Source organism: Parasteatoda tepidariorum, chromosome 4 (assembly GCF_043381705.1).
Source record: "Parasteatoda tepidariorum isolate YZ-2023 chromosome 4, CAS_Ptep_4.0, whole genome shotgun sequence".
NCBI classification, from domain to species: domain Eukaryota; kingdom Metazoa; phylum Arthropoda; class Arachnida; order Araneae; family Theridiidae; genus Parasteatoda; species Parasteatoda tepidariorum.
The window spans coordinates 32,491,032-32,512,942 of NC_092207.1; the positions used below are offsets into that span (position 1 = coordinate 32,491,032).

Here is a 21,911-nt window from a genome sequence, read left to right on the forward strand (position 1 = left end):
AGATTTAGAGGTAATGCATATGAAAAAGTATTAGAGATGCCTTAAAAGCACTAAAACTTATTTTACACAAAACAAGGAATCGTGTCAAACACTGTAATATAGCTTGAATAATAAGTTCTTAGTTGTAACCGGCTTCATGTTTATCAAGACAGTCATTTACATGGTTTGCACATGCTTGAATATCTGTAAATCCAAAGCAACAAAGTGGGCATTCATAAATTTTTCTCTCTTGCACACCATCAGGCTAAAAACGATGTGTAAAATAAGAAACAGGGAAGTGTCTCAATTTTAAGTTATAATATTAAATGAAAATGTTAAATTTAAAAGTGCTGCAACTCAAAGCTTCATTTTATAAGCAACCTTCAAAAACTAAAGTTCTCTCTAATTATTTCTTGAATTTTTCTAAACTCTCTTTTATTCTTTGATGAATATTATGGTGGAAAAAAACTTATTTCAAGAATCTAAGAACTAGCAAATAGTCTAATCCTCACATAACTTTAGTCAAAAGCAGCTTCATGTTTATCAAGACAGTCATTAACATGGTTAGCACATGCTTGAATATCTGTAAATCCAAAGCAACAAAGTGGGCATTCATATAGTTTTCTCTCTTGTACACCATCAGGCTAGAAATGATGTACAAAATAAGAAACAGGGATTTTTTTTGAATTTTATGTAATAATGTTAAGGAAAAAAAAATTTGCATTTAAAAATGCTACAACCTAAAGCTTTTACTTTATTAACAAAGAAAAATACCTTTCCAGATTATTAAAAACTACAATACTCTAAACAATTTTTAAAATTGGACAAATATTTCAATCTGAAGCTGACATTTGTTGAAAAGAAAAAAAAAATTAAAAATATTTTTAAAGACCCTATTGAAATAATAAATAATGTATCATTTATAAAAAATAGCTGTTAAACTAGATTAAATTATATAACAAACTATAAATGCTAGAAAATTTAAATTAGCATAAAAAATAAATAATAAATGAGATAAAAGGAAAGAGGTTAGTAACACAACACAAAAAGTTTATATGCTCCATACTTTCATGATGCTTTTTTAAAAATCATTTCATTAATATCTTTGTTAAACTGTGTCACATATTCAACAAAAAATCAAATAGCTTCTCAATATTAAAATACATTTTTTAATACATTACATACTTCCACATCAGAATACTTCAATTAAAAAGAAAAGCTTGTTCTGTGCATATATACAATATTTAAAAAAAAAGAAATAAATTTAAATTTTTTTTCCAAAGCTATTTGATTTTAAAGATTTTGATAACTAAAATAAAAACAATCATTGATTTAAATAATTTTTATGAAGTAAGAAACTAAATAACATACTAACTAAATAAACTAAATAAAATGTATATTAAATATGGGTAAAGAAAAGGAAGATAAAGCATAATACAAATTAAGCTTTAACAGATACCATGTAAATTATAATGAACAGAGTTATTTGAGAATTCTTATTTATTCACCATTATTGAGTAGATTTTACAAGACACTCTCACACTTGTTATGTATTTTTTCCTCACACTTTCTAAAAGAAATTTTTTTTTCCTCTTAAAACAAGTGCAAAAAACTAAGCACGGATTAAATAAAAGTCCTATATTAGTTATAATATTAGATGAAGATGTTTGGTATTTCAGAAAAGTCTGGAGCAACTATTCAGATTTTGACAGAATTTACTGATACACTCAATTTAACTTTATTTTTATAATTAGTATTACTTGATAAACAAAATGGCAATGAAACAGGTCTAATTAAAGTAATATATTTTCCCCTTTTATGTAGAAAATCATACGAGAAAAAACTCATATAATAGCACAAGTATAAGCCAAGTTTGAAGGGGAATATGTATTAAAGTAAATTTCAAAAATTTGTGTTCCAAATTATTACTTTTGGAAGTTTTAATAAGACAACCTTATTTTGATTTGAGATTATTATTAATACATTTTTTTTATGTCACCAATAAGTTTTTTTATAGTACATTTTAAAAGTTATAATTAACATTTTAAAAAAAGTTTAAATTTTCCATGAATGTAAAATAGTGGCAAGCATAACTTTTAGTTTGGCTAGTGTCTTTTAAACAGAAATTTCATGCCATGGTTTTATATTAAGTAAAAAAGGTACCTTTTTATAAATGTTCGGTTTTTTCTTTCCGTTTCCTTTCGAGGCTCCCATTATACTTCCATGACTAAAAAAAGAGAGAGATTATAATGCTCAGCAATATTTTGAGTTTGTTTAATAAGTTAAAATGCTGATATTGACGGTAAAAAACTTAAGTACAGTAACCCCTTGTCATCCNATCAGCTTACAGCACAGGAACTGGTACTATAGATTGGAACTGGCACTACAGATAGGAACTGGCACTACATATATATATATATATATATATATATATACCAGGGTGTGCAAATCTTTCAACAAAAAATAAGCACCTTTTGAGTACTTTTTAAGCACTAAAAATATTTTTAAGCACTAGATACAATAACGAAATGCAAAATAATTTTCCAAGAATTTACATGATCATGATAAAATAACTAGTTTCTGACAAAGAACTCTTTTTCTTGATCGTTTTAGCTGCCATAAAAAGATGAAGCCTGAAATTGAGAATATTGCGCAAAATGCAGCAGAGTTGCACATGAAAGTGCGAGAATCTCACCCAATCTAGCTCAGTAAACGAGCATGCGGACCCGCAAGTTTTTCTTCAACCATGTAAGATTATTGGCACTTTCATACGTTACATACCGTGGGTAAAAACATTGTGTTCGAATGAATTATGAAAACCTTGAAAAGAACAATGCGAAAAACAGACTGTTGCATAATACGTGGCAAAAATCGCATAGGAAAAGAAAAAAGTTTAATTTCAAAAAAGGAAAATTGAACACTTTTTAAAAACTCCCAATAAAAAACCACCTTCAAGAGCTTTTAATAAACCAAAATCGAAAATAAGTACCTTTAAGCAATTTTTACAAATGGTACAAGCCATGCATATGCCTTTCCAAAGTACGCATTGCGCTTTGCCATGTGCTGTTATCAGTAAAACTACTCCCACAGCTTAGGAGTGCAATAGAATGACCTTGAGAGTGTTTTCAAAGGATTTCAGACAAGAGGGGGAGAGAGAAGGTAAATTTTTTCTCGAAAGTAAATCACAGCTGTGCAGTTTATTGCATGTGCTTCTTTTGAGTAGTATGCACATTTTCACTTTTCTTTCGCTTCAGTGGAAACCAGTGGAACTGGGTGGCCACAGGTTTCCCTCAAAGACATATTGTTATTTCTCGTATTTCTTTCGTAAAAGTAAACAGATTTTTGGTTGAAAAGCGTGGCTTTTTTTTCTTCTTCAATACACACCATAAAAATATGTGACTCTGTGGAAACCATTGGCACTGGGTGGTGAATCTCAAAATTTTCCTCGGCAGGCAAGAGGTTAACACATTAGCTGTTATACGAACCATTTATGGTACACAGTAAACATTTTATTTAATAGAATGCGGTTTAGATTACAGATAATATTCATGGACTAAATGAAACAATATTTTCTAATAATAAGAAGAATCTAAGATTCTAAGAATAATGAATACCTGAGATTCTAATAATAATACTGCCGTGCAATCGAAAAAACAAAGTAAATGCCTAATAATACATTTTGAGAAAAGTACCTTGACAACTACATTCTTTCTAACACTAATGTTTTGAACACTAAGATAAAATTTCAAAAGAAAGATAAAACAAAATTTCTGAATTTTTTTTTTTCAATTAATAGCAAATCATACAAAAACACCAAATATATTAAAAATTTAATTTTGAATCTTTTTGTGGATTATGTTAATTTTTCTATTGCACGGCAGAATAAACATCTTCAGATTATTAAATACTAAGTAAATCTCAAGTATTTTTAGAATTTTCTATAATTCAAATTTCCTTACACAGTTTTAATTTATTCTTATCCTGATACACAAAGAATTATACCTTTATTTTATACAGTAGCTAATGTGTTAATATTTAAGTTTTGTTTGAAAAACGTGATACTCATATTATTGAATTAATGAGAGAAAAGCAAAAGATAAAAAATTTTTACTTTTGTAATGTGCAACTGTAAATAACAATAAATGAATTGTTTGAAAAAATTCCTTAATTGCAAATTTATTTCAGTTTTTGCTTGGAATATAAAAATCAAAGCTGCTGCTGACATGTTATACCCAGAAAAGTAAAAGAGTGAATTTCTATCACCCTTATCACAATTCAGTATGTTGGAAAATAAATAAATTGGTAAAAATTGATTATTCTAACTCATAAAATTAATGGTCACACATTAATAAATTCAGGTGGTTCCACATTAATAATAAATTCAGGTGGCTCCACATTAATAATAAATTCAAAAATCTTGATTGGTTTAAAATTATTGGCCAGGGGTGTATAGTAAACTCATTCTGATGCTCTTAAACTACAAATGTACACATGAGCTGTATGACATTCTTGTTTCTGCATTACGCCAACCATTGCACAGTGTTTTCAAAATTTCGTCAGACACCCTTTATAAACACAACACTGCAATGTGCTGCCACGTGACTTCTGCGACTGATTATTTAACATTGGTGTCATAAGTAAGTGGTGATCAGATTAATGTGACTAAAAATGTTATGACAAAATTTGGCATTTGTAAGACAATAATTTTTGTACGGATATATTGTGATAATACTTACCACTTATTTTTTAAGCTTTTAATTTTGAATAATAATAGCAAGTATTATAAACAAATGATAATAATGATGTAAAATAGCAAACAAAAAATTTCAAGTAAACTTAATTTTTATTAAATGGTGGCTGATGTCAGCTTAAGATATTGAAATTGTTTTTCTATATTAAAAATCATGTCAGGTAATTTTTTTTTTCCCTAACAAGAATCAGAAAATTAGTAAGGCAACTTTTATTTCTATGCATAATAGTAGTACTAATGCGCCAGACTGGCATAAAAAGAACCTTGATAATGATGAATTATTTTATTTGCATTGCACAATGGGCTACTGACAGCAGCCTGGGAAACATCCATAGGGATATATCCAATGACATACCATCACAATTTTGATCCTCTGCAGAGGAGATGGGTCCCCTGCTGAGGTATCCCAAAGTCTGCACATTAAGTTGAACACTTTACGGTAGAAAGAGGACTGATACTATGCACCCACAGCTTCTCTGTTGGCTAATCAAAGTGGTCATCCACTCATCTTCTGACCACTGACCACAATCAAGCATCACTGACATAACAGTGATGCTTGACTTGGGTTGATCTACTGGGAACCGTAACTTGCAATCATTATTAAACTAAATCTAAACATGTCACTGTGGGACTCTATGCATAAATAATAATTAATAATAATAATATGACAATAAATTAATAATTAATATGAAGAATAGTTAATATTTAAACAAGAATAATAATTAATACAAGTAATTAATAAATAAGAATAATTTGACACAAATATTAATAATAATTATAATAAAAGAAATACTGATAAGTTTCAATCTTCTAGGAAACTTTAAAGTTGGAGATAGTTATACATACCTGCTATCACAACAAGAAGCAGACCCCACCTCATGTAACTGCTGAGCTAATCTGTTCACTTCTTCTTTAGCAGCATCACGGGCTAAAGAAGCCGATTCTAAATCCATTTTATAAACTTCAGCCTAATAAATACACACTCTTTTTATAACTTTGTTCAAAATTTTAATAACGCAGCAAAAAGAAAAACAATAAGAAAAATTAGATATTTTGTTCTAAAAAGAACTTATATAACATTTTACTTTATAAAGTCCCAGTAGAGATTTCATGACAAAAACATGGTCTTAGACCAGTTAAAGAAAGCTTACTCCATGCCAGCTTTGCTTACGAAACCCCACAAATACTTTGCAATCATTTTGTTTATTAAAAACAAAAATTTCTACATAAAAATTACATAATATTCAACAAAAGACAACAATGTTAATATTGTATTAACACAATTTAGTTTCCTTTTCAATTGGAATAAAATTTATATCTAAATATTTTTTTAGAATTACAATTGCAACTTCATCTCACTCAAATTTTTACAATTATTCATCTATTTTGTTACCCTAACTTTATAAAGTCACCAATACAATTGAACAAAATGTAAACGGCGACAGTGTATTCCCTTATTTCATAAAATGTTTGTTGGGACAACACTGTTGTATTAAAAGAAACCATTTTTTTTTAAATATCAATTAACAAAAAAATGAGCTGTTAAATATCAATTAACAAAAAATTGAGTTATGTATATATATATACATAACTCAAAACTATTTTTAAAATATTAATTTTAAACTAAACATTAAGACCATCTAAATATCAACTCATGTTATGATGAGAAAAATAGAAAATCTGTTTGAGGTTCAACAAAATGCTTTCCTTTGGAAATCTTAATTATACAGTACAGAACCCATTATCCGGAAATCAGAAAACCGGAAAACCAAAAAACCGGAACGAAATTCGATAAATTTTCCCGCAATTTTTTAAAAAAAAATTTTTTTTCCTCATAAGATTTTAGGATTTTTCTTTCTTTTTTGAAAGATGTTTACCTTACCATCATTTCAGAAATAATCATTAGTGTATTACCTCATTGTTTTTTCTTATTTCTAAGATTATTTCCAAAAAAAATTTTTTTTAGTTGGGTTTAACACTAAAAAAACGGCTTTTTGTAGCGATTCAGAAAACCGGAAAAATCAGTTATCCGGAATAGCGATAGTCCCGATCGTTCCGGATAATCGGTTCTCTACTGTACATGGTTATAAACCAATTAACTTGATATTAGAGTCATTTCAGTAAAAACAACAATATAAACAACAATATAAACTTATGGTTAACACATTGACAAAAATATTTGTTCTACATTTCAAAATTTAAATAAATAAAGAAGTACCTGGGCTTTGAGTATTGGGATAGTTTCTGAATCCTCTTTTAAAGTGTTCAACTCAGAAGTGAGAGCTTTATTCCTTTCTTCATATTCTTGTATTTTCTGCTCACTATCTAATAGTTTTGCAGTGAGTTGATCAATTTGCTCTAAATACATCTTTGTATCCATTTCTCGCTCTATATCATTTGCAGTCTGAAATGTAAAAGATCAATAGCTTCATTCATAAATAGTTAACATCTTTGACCAAAAATTGAATGAAAGTCATAAAATTAATATTTTTATACTACAGTAGAGAACCATTTATCCGGTATCCAGATAACCGGGGAAAATTTTGCTCAGTTTAACCGAAATTTCAAACTAGAACAATTATGAAAAAAAGCGGAAATTGGACTCATCTTTGAAGTTGAGTAGAGGAAAATGTGAGGAAGGGGAGAATTCCCCCCCCCCCNCCCCCCCCCCGTTAACCCAGAGAAACGTCATTTCTTCCGTGACCTTGAAGATCTTCAGACGAAGAGAAGACAGGAAAGGGATGAATGTTTTATTTTCATCTTTAGGCCGTCAATCAAACTCAAAGGAGTGGCATGCTGATTTCGTTTACTCTTTGATTTACGAGGGGGTGGGAAAAATGCATTGCACAAGTATGTCACTGAACAGAAGATGAAAGATATATCTATATTTTTGACATCAATTAAGAAAAATAAAATATTTTTCTTTCGAAAAAATTCTGATTCTTTGGAAGTGCGGTATCATTTGCAAGTTTTTCTTGATGTGGAATCGCATCTACTTTCGTTAAAAATCGTGTTTTTATAAAAATAAAAAAAAAATGAGAATTGTTTATTAATTTAAACATACGATTATTTTATGAAACAGATTGCAGTTTTGTTTTTCTGATTCCACTACGTTTGATTTTTCTTTTTTCACGATAAATTTCGCACTCCATAAATTAATTCTTTTTATTCATAAATTTTATCATTAGTTTTTTTCTTTTCTTAATTGCGTTGATCTTATTGATCTTGCCTTGTTCCGGGTATTAATATTTATGTTAGTGATAGTGCCTCTTTTCAACTATCTTTTCGGTTTGATAATTGTCGTTGTTTTTATTTAGATTAATAAATTTTCCTTTTATTTTATCATTTTCCCCCTGCTTAATTAGGTATGAAATATATTGCGTTATTTAATCATTGGTTTTATTTATATTAGCTAATTTAGGAATTGTAATTATTTTTAAAAAATAAATAGGAGAAATTTGTATTTTTAAAACTTGTTTTTCTGGTCTAAACTTGCAATTTTTTTAAATTCTTTTAAATGTTATTTTTCTACCATTTTTTCTTTTTAAATTTAGGAGTGCTTTTCTTTTTTCTCTGACTTAAAAACGTTTTACACTTTTTCCTCGTAATTCGGGTTCATTAATACATTGATAACGACACTTTTTGGTCGATCCAGAAAACAGGGAAATTCTGACATCCGGGATAGCGATGGTCCCGAGCATACCGGATAGTTGGTTCTCTACTGTATTATAGTATGTAACTTGCAAGATATAATAAAAAATTATGAAATGTTTTATTATTATGAAAATCATGGTTCAAATTATGAAAAATTGTACATAATATTAACAAAAGAATAAAGCAAAAAAATAATAATCCAGTTTTTATTAGAATATTTACTTTTTATTAAAATAAAAATATTGACGTTGTTTGCAGCAATGATACTTCATCAATGAGAATTTCCAAGTACATAATAGCATTAAAAGTGACATGGTAGCCAACAGTTGCTTTATTTTGGAGAATTTATGACTATGTGCTGCTTCAAAACCCTGAATTCTTAACCTTAGTTTCCAAATCCTGTTTTACCCAAGTCCTCACTGTTTAATCAGAATTCCCACCATTTAACATTATCATTACTTTTTTTTAAAAAAAACTTGGTTTATTCATTTATTTTGCTGAAACTGTAAAAATGAAAACTGTAAAAATGAATACTTGCACATTTAGAGTAAACAAAGACTAAAATTAATAAGATATTAACCCCTTAACAATCGGTTAATTTTCAAGAAAACGGTCATAAAAGTGCCCATTTTTTTTATTCCTGAAAATTATATAAAAATATGTGTATGAACAATATATCTATGAGATATTAACCCTTTAACGATCAGTTAATTTTCAAGAAAACGGTCATAAAAGAGACCTTTTTTTTAATCCCTGAAAATTATATAAAAATATGTGTATGAACAATATATATATTCATTTTTAATTTTTGATTTGTTTTTAGCTTGAAATTTTAAAAAATTAAATTTTTAGGAAAACCCAACATTCTGCACACATCTGCACATGAAGTCACATCAACATGTGACTTAATGTTGGTTTTTCAGCAAGTAAGTAAAATTTAAAAAATATGTGTTTGAAACGTTAAAAACGAATTTTATTAAACTTACGTATAATATAAATAAAGATTAGTAATTTTTTCCTGTGATAAATCTCAAAGCATGAGATACAGAGGCCAAAGTCACAATCTGGACAGTAGTATCGAGTCTCCTTCCTACATCCTGGTTTCCTTCCTACATCTACAATGACCTTAAAAATATCCAGGCACTGCCACCTGGTGTGTAAAATGAGAAATAAAATGTTTTTTGGGCAAAAGAAATGAATTAGTTTTATTTCCTATTGGCGCGTTACTACTGAACACTCCAGCCCGGAAATATCACGAGAGCAAGAAATAGAGGGCAAAACCTCACCCCGTCATTTTCACGGGGGCGAGTAAAAAAGGGGTTAAAAAAAAAAAAACAATTGCGAAATTTTTTGTTTTTGTTTTTCATTTATTGTAGGAAAAGAAAAAATGCAAACCTTGTCTTTTTCATCTCTAGACTGAATCTGCAACAACTTTGTAACTCTATCGTAATTGGTTTGTACCGTGGCAAACATTTTCTTAGTTTCTAAGTGGCAAGACCTAAATATTGTATCATATTAGTTAAAACATCAGCACAATAATAGCAGGAACCAGAATTTACAGAGAAAGTTTATTTCAAGTACAATGAATGAATGAGAAAAATACTACATATATTTCTGTTAACATAAAAAGGGTATTTTTTTCTTCTACAAAATATAGGACTAAAGAGTTCAAATAAATATGTCATCAGTGAAGTCAAAATCACCATTAAAAGAACTTTTTTCTTTCTTGATACTAAATATATTTTTTCTCTCAACATTTTGCTTGATTTTTAGGATAGCAAATTTGTTTTTATTGATGTTTGGTACTTAGCAAGAAAATAGCTCTATAAATTTGTTAAAGGTGTGCGAAAATAAGAGGTTTCTTCCTTTGCTGCGAAATTCAACTATCACAGGGGTGCAGATGGAGAAAAACTTTAAATGTGCTTTTAATTATCTTAATTCAATTTTAATAATAAAACTGATGGTTATAATTTACTTGACAGTATCTTTTAAAACATGTAAAATGTAAAGATGCTACCTAATCAAATCACGGAGCATAAGGACCATTATTTTATGATTTTAAAAGATTCTTCTGGAATATATTTTTGCAATCAGAATAATTTCGGAAAAAAAAATTCGAGTTAAAAAGATAAGTGATAATTAATTAGAAAGATAACTGAGTATTTTATATTTGTCTACATTTAAATTTTATAAATATATATATTGCATAATGTAGAACATTTATCAACATCATTCAAAATTAAATTTTAACATTTTAAACAAATTTTAAAAAACTTAATTAAAAAGAAACAATATAAGAACAGATATATGTATAGTGTAAATACCAATTAAAATATATAACTGCACAATTTAATTGCTTTAAAAGCACAATTTCATAGTTTTAAGAAAAATCTGAAGAAAAAATCTGTTTTTATAATTCTAATAATGCAAAGCTTTTAATGTACTTAATTTTTAATCTTTTGCAAAATAAAAAGAAATAATTAAATATAATCATGCCAACATATAGAGATGCATTTCTGTAAACACAAAGCTAACTTTAAAGCAGTAACACAGATTTTTACAAATAATATCAAAGTGCAAAATGAAATATTTATTTGATAAGTTTTTTTTTTTTTAGCAGTAAAGTCCAGTTTTAGAAAACTTATTAGTCTTAAGATTAATAATGCTTGTAAAACTATAACAAAAAAGATTTATTTGAATTTAATTACAAAACAAATAAACAAGTTTACTTCCTCTCAAAAAAAAATTTCTCCTAATTTTAAAACAAATTATAAAAATTGGGAATAAGTCACAAATGGGAGGAAAAAAATTTAATGGAAAACAAGAGATCTTAAGAAAATAGGACTTCAATATAAGAATTTTAAAGTTCTATGCATAGTTTAAATTAAATTCCTGAGAGATTATAGTAGAATTGCATTCATTGACAAACTCATTATAAAAGTTCCTAATATAAACAATATACTATATACAACATGAAAATAGCAATATATATATATATATATACAAACTTTTCTTCTTCAAGATTTGCTGATTCCACAGTTAAGGATTCCTCCAATTCCTTCACCCTCTTTTCCAGTTGTTGAATCAATGCATTTGATCTAGATGCCTCCTGACTTTGCAAGGATTCTTTGCATCTGATAATGAAACAATTTTAAAGAATAAAGAAGGCACACCTGCATTTCCTTTTTTTAAAATTTGACCTAGTTCAGCCCCTTCAGGGAAGATTGTGAGCCCAACTCAAAAATACTGAAAATTTCTTGAGTAAAATCATTAATGATGCATACCAAAAAATTAATGTCTTTATAAATTTAAATTATTGATGTTTTCAAAACATGAAATTCGAAATAAATTATATGCAGTATAATTTAAATGAATAATAAGTTTACTTTCATTACATTTATCTATATCTAATCACATTTATTATTATACCAGAAAAAATATCTACAAATGAAATAAATACCAAGCATAAATTCTAGTTCTAATATTTCTAAATAAAATATACAGGAATTTTTATACATTAATGTGATGAATTATTTCTTGAAACTTCCAGACCTTGGATTTTTCCTGAAACTTCTGGATCACACTTAGCGAAAAATCCGAATTTATCCCACAATACAATTATCTCTGGCCATTCACCTGTCATTATTCTACATACCCATTAAAAATTGTTCATTTTTTGCATTAAATTTCATATAAGCAAACTGGTTTCCAATTCAAGAAATATTTATATTGTGTTTTAATTACATTTATGCAGGTTCAATAATAATTTAATTCATTGTTATTATTGTGCATTGAAAAATTAGTATTAGTCATGCTATTATGCTTTTAGAGAATAAAAATAATAATGCTTGAATATTCAAAAAGAGCTTAAAAAAACATTGATGATAGATGTAACAATGAAAGAATGCGTCAGAGACGTGTGATCATACATGTTTTTTAAAATCATAATTATTTTCCTCAGCAAAATTTGTCCCATTCATGTCATCCATTTCAATTTAAACTTTTTTTTAATTGCTTAGAGACTAAAATGTTAATTTTGAAAGAGGAACCAATTTTAAAAATTTTATTAATGGATTTAAATTCACAAGATTTTATGGTAGAGCACATACCATATGGGCTTAACTTAGCAAGCATGGAAAGCAAACCAAACAAGCATCTTTTATGGATTGCTTCATTTAGTATTATGCAGTGGAGCCCACTATCATTCACATTTTTTATGCAAAATTGATGTTTGGTAAGTGAACCCTTTATAGGTATCAAAATCCTCAGGTACTGATACTATCAAATTAAAGGCTGGGCATTATAATAACCATTAGTATTTTCAAAATTTTAAGCTGACTGCTTTTCTGAAAGAGAAAGCTGTTTTTCCCCATGTTATGCATTGAAAAAATGCATTTAACAAGACAAAGTTTAGAGGGTAAACAAGGGAGGATAAATTAAATTCAAAATTTAATTTAAACAAAAGGTAATCATTTCCTGCTAGGATTTGTTTCAAAAGTGTACTAAAAAAATTATAAAACAAAAAAAAACAACTAAATCAAAAATATAAATAATTTATGCCTAGAACAGTAAAATATCAATGCAAAGAAGAAAAATTGTAAATAAAATCTGAAGAATAATTAATGAAAAGACATAAATTACTTTAGCAATACAAATTACCATTTTTATTGGTTGTACACTCAAACCTTGTTAAAGTCAACTCAATGAGAGACAGAAAAATTTTTCACATTAAAAGTAGTTCAAGTTCTACGAAAATGAACTTTTAGTGCTCTATTTGTTGCAAATTAAAAATTACAGAAAAGTAACTAACTAATAGAAGTAAACTGATTTATTATACAATTAGAGAGGATTGCTAATAAAACAATCACTGACAGCTTGCTGTTTTGGTTTCTTATTCACACATCTACTTTCTAAAAATCTTCTAAACTTATCAACTGGATCTAAAAAATGATTTGAATTTCTCTTTTGCATTATAAAAGAAAGAACAGTTTTAATTGCGTTGTAAGAATCTATAAAAGGAAACTAAACCAAAGTATTTGCCAGTGAAATTTAAGAAATATTTTAACTACACTTGTCTTCTCCAGTAGAAATGCAATTCGGCCATAACAATTTCTCAGAACAACCTATAAGAGTGTATGGAGAAATGACTACCCAAGTTGAAAGATAAATATAGATGTTCATTACTGAGGAAAACATGCTTCTTTGCATTCACACCCAGACATGAAAGAAAACTCAATTTATAATGTGTGTTGTTTCCCGTAATATCCAGTCCCTCTCAACAGATTCAATCCATACAACTCTTTCATTTGACTGTGATAATCATCATTTGATTATCACATTCCATTCCATTTGACTGTGATAATCTTACAATTAACAACACTATAACAAAGCATTCAAAAAACTCACTCATATAGATATAAAACTGTGAATGATCAGTTTTCTATTGCCTGTCGGAGAGGAAATAAGTTTTCTGTTCAAAAATATAAGTAAAATTTTTTTCAAGGGTAATGAAATTCAAGTTTACATTAAAAGACATTTCAGGTCAAGTGCATTCGTGCTAAAACTACTTTAAAGAATCATACAATTTGACCATGTATCTAAAATTAGCTCACTTTAAAACAAATTCGTGTTAAGCTTATTCAGGTTAAAAAGGTTTGATTGTATTTTAGATTCTTACATTCATTTCATAAATAATTAATACAAGAATATATTATCTATAACACTAAGTTATACTTACGTGGCTTCACTTTCATTTGACTTCTTCAAAGATTCTATCTGTATGGAAAAAAAAGGTTTTATGAACAGAAATAAAATTTGAAATATGCTTACTCATTCAAATAAAGATTAATAGTTGTAACATTTAACAGAAAGCAACAAATTTTTTTTGGTAACACATTAATTTCCAATTAATAAAAAATGCATATTTATAATACTACTATAGCTACATAAATTCATACTAGTCTTTCTTATAAATTTATAGAATAAAAATTTTATAAACTCCAGGAATCACTATTTAAAATATCTTTAGTTTAAATAACAATAGTCCATGCTTTTTAACCTGAATTCTTTATGGAATATTCAAAAAGTACCTTGTTCAAAATCTTTTTCTTTTTTTTCTCTTTTTGGGAAGTAAAAAAAATGGTTTTTCGTATTTAAAATTTACACTTATTTTTAGCACAAAATATTGGATTTTGTGTGTTTCAGGTGTTCAAGCTGAACTCTAAATTTTAAGATTTTTTTATGATCATTTTAAAAATTTATTAGGAAATGTCATTACTTAATTAAAATATACTTATAAGTAAGAATAATTAATTGATTCAATTATGTTTCACTCTAAATCGATGTTAATGAGTAGATTCAGTAAACTTTTATATCTTTTAAAAAAAATTCTCACAGCAAAGTACTGTTTTGTTACAATGTCCTCAATGCAATACAATTTATTAAAACTTCAAAACAAGTGCATTCCTGTTTTTTTTTTTGGGGGGGGGGAATATTAATAAAATTTTAAATTCAAAAGTTTCTAAAAAATTTATATAAATATATTTTGACAAAAATTCTAGGCTACTTTACAGATATTAGGAATGGAAATTATAAGATGATGAAAGCAAAATATAGAAACGTTAATACATATTCACAAATATACTATATTTTATTAAAATATATTTTCAATTTTAATGTTTCTTACAACTCCAAAAAATTACTTTTCTTAAAAATAAGAAGTAGATCATTATGGCAAAACAATTCTACAAGTTTCATTTTCAATTTATTGAAAAACAAATGTGTTTAAAGTTACCTATAGAATGCTTAGAGATAATCACTTTTAATTATTATGAAATGAGTTAAATCAATTAACCATTATTAATAAATTTTACAAAACAAATGACATTGAACTGAGATCAGAGAGAAATATAAATTATTTTTCAATTATGACATGTAACGGAAAGCTGTATTCAGAAGAGAAACTTTTATACAAATATGAAGGACAGTTAAAGCACAAAAAGAAATGAAAAAAATAATTTTGAACTACTTTTCCAAATCAATAAATAGATTTTTAACTGTTATCAACAATTGCACTTTTTCAGAATTAAACATTGACTATTTAAAAAATAAAATAGTACTGAAAAATATGATGAATGAGTAAAAAAATTCATGATTTGTAGTTTATATAATTGTTTATACTTACTTCCTTATTCTGATCTTCAATTACTCTGATCAGATTTGATATTTTATCTTCAGCCTGCTTCAATTTGGATTCATCAACCATTTTCTACAGAATATTAAATAACTAAGTAAAGTAATAAATATAGTAACATAAACCTTCATAATGTACTATTGCCAGCAAAAGCAATAAAAAAAGAACTATTTGCATGTTACAAATTGTACTAATTGTTATCATGTTACCAAAATGGGCAACTAGTGTTCCTCTCATAAGGGTTGAAAAAAACTTAACCTGACATTTCAATAGACTTCTGGTAAAATTAAGCATAAAATATACTAATTACTAAGAAAGAAAGAAAAATAGCATTTTTAACTTAAATTTTACAAAAGAGTTTAATTTCTTTTTTAAATTAAATTCGTTTCTTTGAATTTTTTAGAGTTTCGCTAAGAAAATTTAGTCAAACAGAAGAGAGAAACAACAGAATTTAACATTACAATACAAAGAATACTCATTAACTAAACAAAGAAATTAAAGGGTGTTTTGTTATAAAAATTAGACTAATAATTCTAATTCTAAATTTGAAATTTTGCATGCTTTTTGTAACTGGAAATTTAATTAAAAACTTTAGCAATGTCAGAAAACTGCAGTAAAATCACTTTCCAGGGTTTCTCTTTTTAAACATGCAAATATAATTTTTATAAGAAAATAAAACAATTTATTTGTTTAAAATAATGATTTTTGTGTGCAATAAAATAAGCATTATTTCTACTGCTTATTAGCACAGATTTCATAATTAATTAGATTAGCAGTTAGAAGGCACTTAATGTCAACTAGACAAGTCTACAAAAAAAGTTATAAAAAAAAAAGTTTAATGCAAATAAATAAATATCTACATCTAGACTTGAATGCAATTCTATAATAAAAATAATAATAAATAAAGGTCATTAGGAAAAAAAAGAACAGCCTTTTAAATTAATGTCATAACATCAGCATAGCGGCCAACCTCTAGTTATAAAAATGCAGAAGATAGACAAAAGAAAAAAAAAATACAGAAGAAATACCTAAAACTGCAGAAGATTCGCAACTGCATACTATACTAATGAATTTATCTTTAAGAAAAAATATTGTTTTAAAAACAAGATAAGGAAGAAAAAAAATTTAAAAACTTTTGACCAGCTACTTGAGGGTACAATATTCATTTATTAATTCTTGATTAAAGGGAAATATATAATATTTTAAGACTTATATTAACATTAGTTTAATTACACTATAATAGTATGCACTATATATTAACTCAATACAAATTATGGAAAAAGAATGACATCAAAAAAAAGTTCTTTTGCAAAGATGCTTTAGTAACATCTTTTGCTTTTACTAAAAATTCTTTAGAAAAATCTCTTTCAAAACAAAGTATTCCTTCTTTAGACTTAATTATTAAAAGTTTTTTGAGAGTCTCATCAGACATCGATGAGTGGAATTGAGTCCTATTTTTTTTTTTACTACAGAAAACACCCTATCGCATTCAGAATTGCTGAGGGGTATAGTCGATATAGTCTGACTGAAAGAAAATACTAGCTATCGGGCGGGCGGGTAAAATGCAGAAGATCTTATCTTCTGAGCGTAAAAAATAACTAAAATGAGTAAAAGTGCGGAAAGCTTCTGCAAAATGAGGAAAGGTTTGGCAGCTATACATTAGCAAAAACATTTCATACATATTTTCAAGTCCTTAAACATGGATTTATTGAATTGATTAAGATGTTTATATTTCATGTTACTTTTAATACTTTCCTAAAACCCATGATAATGTATAAAATAAATGAAATTTTAAGAAGTTTTAAACATCATTATTCACAGGGAGTAATTTCATCTAATAAGGTGGTAGTAAATACGCCTCGTAACTCCATTTTAAAAAGTTGAATTTTGAAAAGAAAAAAAAATAAACAATCATGGAATAGTGTATTTGAAAGACATTTCTCTTAACTTAATTGATTTTTATTTTTAAATACATAAAAATATTTCAGAATAAGAGCTTACTTAACAGGGGTCTGCCCAGACATTTTGTGAAAGGTCCTGTTTTTCTAAAATTGTGAAAAAATTACTCGTAATTTGCGAATATAAAATAAATCTTAAGTCACATTCTTTCAACCAAGGTCTTGCTTTTGTGAATTTGTGCAAATAGGGTCGTGTTATTGCAAAAAACTTTTTCAAGGAGTTATTAAATTGTAAATCGATACAAGAATATGCTCTTCACTGTAAAATTATAATTTAAAAAAATTTAATTTTCAAAAATAAACAGCAATTGCTGCTACTAAATTAAAGATGCAACAAATAATTATTTGATATTTAGCCTATACTGCTGAACGCAGAATATTAATTTCGGACGAATAAATGAAGAAGCGTCTGCCGAAGACAAAACTTAGTTCGTTTACACCTGTCTTTCTCCCACTCCCTGGGAAGGGTTTATTCGATTAACAAAACAATAATGAAGATAAACAAATGTGTGAAGGGTCCGATTAAAAGATAAATTATTTTGTAAAGGGTCCGTTTCAAAATAAAATATTTTGTGAAGGGTCCGTTTTTAAGTTAAAACAGTTTCTGAAGGGTCCGTTATCCCCTGCTTAAGTATCCATTAAAAATAAATAAATTTGCAAGCAATAGCATTTCAAAAACATACAAAAGTAGTTCAAATTAAGGAAAGAAAAAAATGTAGCTCGTTTAACTTCCCAAAAAATACAGTAAAAGTTTATCAGAGAAAAAATATTTTAGCCACAACTGCTTCGAAACATTCCAGCCAAGTGCCTTAAATTAAAATTTTACTAAAAAAGTATTATAGAAAGTCAAAAAGTTAACAAAATATCAAAAAGAATCAGATATATTCAGTATTCAAGTGAGTAAGCACTCAAACAGTTAACGAATTAAAAAATTAATTTATGAAACAAAACATTTCAAATCATATGCAACTACAGGTATGGGAAGTGGGATACTTTAATTTGAAGCATCAGATTCTGATATTTTTAGCAGAATTGTTACAAATTATAGCAGCTAAATTTAAGATTCCTTTTTAAAAAAATGACATAATTATATCATCATAAATTTAAAATTTTCATGGCTTTTTTATGCTTAAGCAATTTTAACAATTAATAAATAATTTGATAATAAAAAAAATGAAAACAGTCAACCATAAAATAGGATAAAAAGGAATTAATAAAAAATTTAAACTGTTTAGAAAAAATAAAAACTAAAACTAAAATTACCTTTATTTCCTTACGATTAATTATTTCAAAATCCACTTCTTCATCACTAAGAGGGGAAATGCTATCCTGTAAAAAAAAAGAACAAAATAATATTAAGATACTAGCCAAGAAAATAAATTTTAATTTCAAAAATAACATTGTTCTACTGGTTACAAGATGCCAAGCTTTATTTTGGATTTCTTTAAAACAATTTTTAATTAAACCTTCTAAAAAAAAATTTTCCTTCCTCCGCTGTCAGGTATGACTTAATAACAAGACTATTGTTATTCATAAACATTGTCTTTTTGTCTTTAAATTTCATGACAAGATTATTTTTTTAAAAATTAATTTTCATGTGAAAAAAATAAAGGCATTATAAAATATATTTGAACAAGTTTAAGAGATATGAAAAAACACTACAAATTTTTTATAAAAAATTCTAACATACCTTTATTTATACCTTAATTATTCAATAACAAAAATGATATTAATTATTCAAGAAAAATAAAATATTATTAATCAGTAAGGGACTGCATTCCCTTCATTCTCACTTAAATATTGAATTGACTACTAATAAGTATTTTTTTTTCTTACTTTTTTATTAATATTCTAAAATTACAAAAAAAACGGATTATCCTTACAGAAAATCATGTATATTTATCAATGAGAAAATTATATATATTTATAATTTAATNTAGGATGAGGAAGGAAATAATAAAAAATTTAAACTGTTTACAAAAATAAAAATTACAACTAAAATTACCTTTATTTCCTTACGATTAATTATTTCAAAATCCACTTCTTCATCACTAAGAGGGGATATGCTATCCTGCAAAAAAAAAGAACAAAAAAAGATAAAGATACTATCCAAGAAAATAAATTTTTATTTAAAAAAAATAACATTGTTCTACTGGTTACAAGATAACAAGCTTTATTTGGGATTTCTTTAAAAAAAATTTTAAATTAATCCCCCGAAAGAAAAAAATTTCCCCTGTCAGGTATGATTCAAAAACAGAACTATTGTTATTCATAAACATTGTCTTTAAATTTCATAGCAAGATTTATTTTTGTAAATTAATTTTCATCTGAAAAAAATAGAGGCATTATAAAATAAATTTGAACAAGTTTAAGAGATATAAAAAAAAACGCTACAAATTTTTGGTAAAAAATTCTAACATACCTTTATTTATACCTTAATTATTTGATAAAAAAAAAACAGATATTAATTATTCAAGGGGGGAAAAATATTATTAATCAGTAAAGGACTGCATTCCCTTCATTCTCACTTAAATATTGAACTGACTACAAATAAGTAATTTTTTAACTAACCTTTTTATTAATATTCTAACATTACAAAAAACAGATTGTCTTTACAGAAAATCATGTATATTTATCAATGGGAAAATTATATATATTTATAATTTAACACTAAGTATTCATCACTTACTCTTATTATCCTGTTTTTCTTCTCTTCTGCTTCTTTTATTTTATTCTGAAGCTCCTGTTCTAATTCCTTGATTTTTTGTTGAGCTTCTTTTAATTCTAGTTGCTGTTTTGACATGGTAGTCGTCAGTTGATTGTGCCAAGATTGAGTGCTACTCAAATGCTGATGCATCATGTCATTGTTTTTCCTCAGAGCCTCTGTTTATTAAAAAATTTTACAAAAAAATATTTAAAAATACTAGAATTGACAGAAACCATAAAGAATATTTTAGAACATTTCCAGTATTTAAAAATTGTCTAATTTTCAAACCTATAGCACATTTTTTTAATTGACATTAGTATGAAGAATTAAATTGAAGAATGACAGATTTTCTATATGTTCTTCTAATTTGAAGAATTAGAAGAACATATAGAAAAATTGTGTTGAGTTGTGTTTTATTAATTCTTCATAAATAAGAAATTTTAAAATTGGTGATAAAGTGTCTTCATTTTTAGTACATTCCAAGAGGAAGTTCCAATCAATACTTGGCGAAAACATCAAGCAGGGTGCGTAGTCAAATCTTTCAACAAAAAATAAGCACCTTTTAAGTGCTTTTTAAGCACTCAAAAAATATTTTTAGCCACAATATACATTAACAAAATGCAAACTAATTTTCAAAGACTTTACATGATCATGATAAAACAACTAGTTTCTGACAAAGAACTCTTTTCTTGATTATATTAGCCGCCATTAAAAGATAGAGAGACTTTTCGGTTTGATTTCAGAGGGTGTAAAATGAAACCTGAAAATGAGAATATCTTGCAAAATGCAGCAGAGTTGCACATGAGAGTGCTAGAATTTCACCAAACTCAGCTCAGTAGACGCACATGCGGACTCGCAAGTATTTCATCAAACGTGTAAAATGATTGGCGCTTTGACACGCTGTGGACCAAAGGTTAGCGAAATTAATTGTGAAAACATTGTATAGAACAATGTGAAAAACACGCTTTTGCATAATACATGGCGAAAATCTACACGGTAAAGAAAAATATCTCATTTTCAAAAAGGGAAAATTAAGCACTTTTTAAAAACACCTAATGAAAAAAGCACCTTTAGGGCTTTTAAAAAACGAAAATTGGAAATAATCACCTTTAAGCACTTTTTAAAAACGCTATGCATCATGTCAAGAATAACATCAAGCATTGACACATTAGTATGACTGGACTAAATTTATCCAAACCACGTAAATTTTTTAAAGGTGCACAAGAATGCTAGCAGGGTTGGCAAGTTTTTGACTCATGACGGTTTTTACCGGTTTATACCATGGTTTTTACCGTCATGTCAAAAACTGTCAAAAACCCATAGTTTTGGTAAAACTGTATTTTTATTTGAGTTTAACTGCTTGTAATTTAAAATTAATTCATTTTAGGCAATAAAATTAGAAAAAAAGTTGTTAAAAGATATTTAAGAACAGATTCTTGCATTTTCCCAGCATGATTATATCAAAACATACTATTTGAAGTAAAATATTAGGATACTAAACAAAATTTTCAACATTTCCAGGCATCATTTTGTTTGGCATATTACATTACTGAAGAATGTCAAGTCATTCTTGACTTAGAGTTTGTTAGTAGCTACAAGTTTTGAAAGTTTTGTTTAGCTTATTTCTAATATTTAAGAAATGCCAAATTTTAAATTCTTCTTTTTAGTTCT

General features: G+C 26.9%; 1 protein-coding gene across 1 annotated transcript in view; it reads right to left on the bottom strand.

The window, feature by feature from the left end:
* Positions 1-425: 425 nt before the first annotated feature.
* Positions 426-21,911, bottom strand: part of LOC107442832 (NF-kappa-B essential modulator) — a gene marked incomplete in the record, with an annotated part of 25,184 nt that continues 3,698 nt past the window's right edge. Inside the window, 10 exon segments of the mRNA XM_071179621.1 lie at positions 426-623; positions 2,143-2,206; positions 5,576-5,697; positions 6,948-7,133; positions 9,779-9,881; positions 11,392-11,517; positions 14,121-14,158; positions 15,567-15,650; positions 18,797-18,862; positions 20,223-20,416. Of these exon segments, the coding sequence (XP_071035722.1) occupies positions 498-623; positions 2,143-2,206; positions 5,576-5,697; positions 6,948-7,133; positions 9,779-9,881; positions 11,392-11,517; positions 14,121-14,158; positions 15,567-15,650; positions 18,797-18,862; positions 20,223-20,416 (1,109 nt within the window).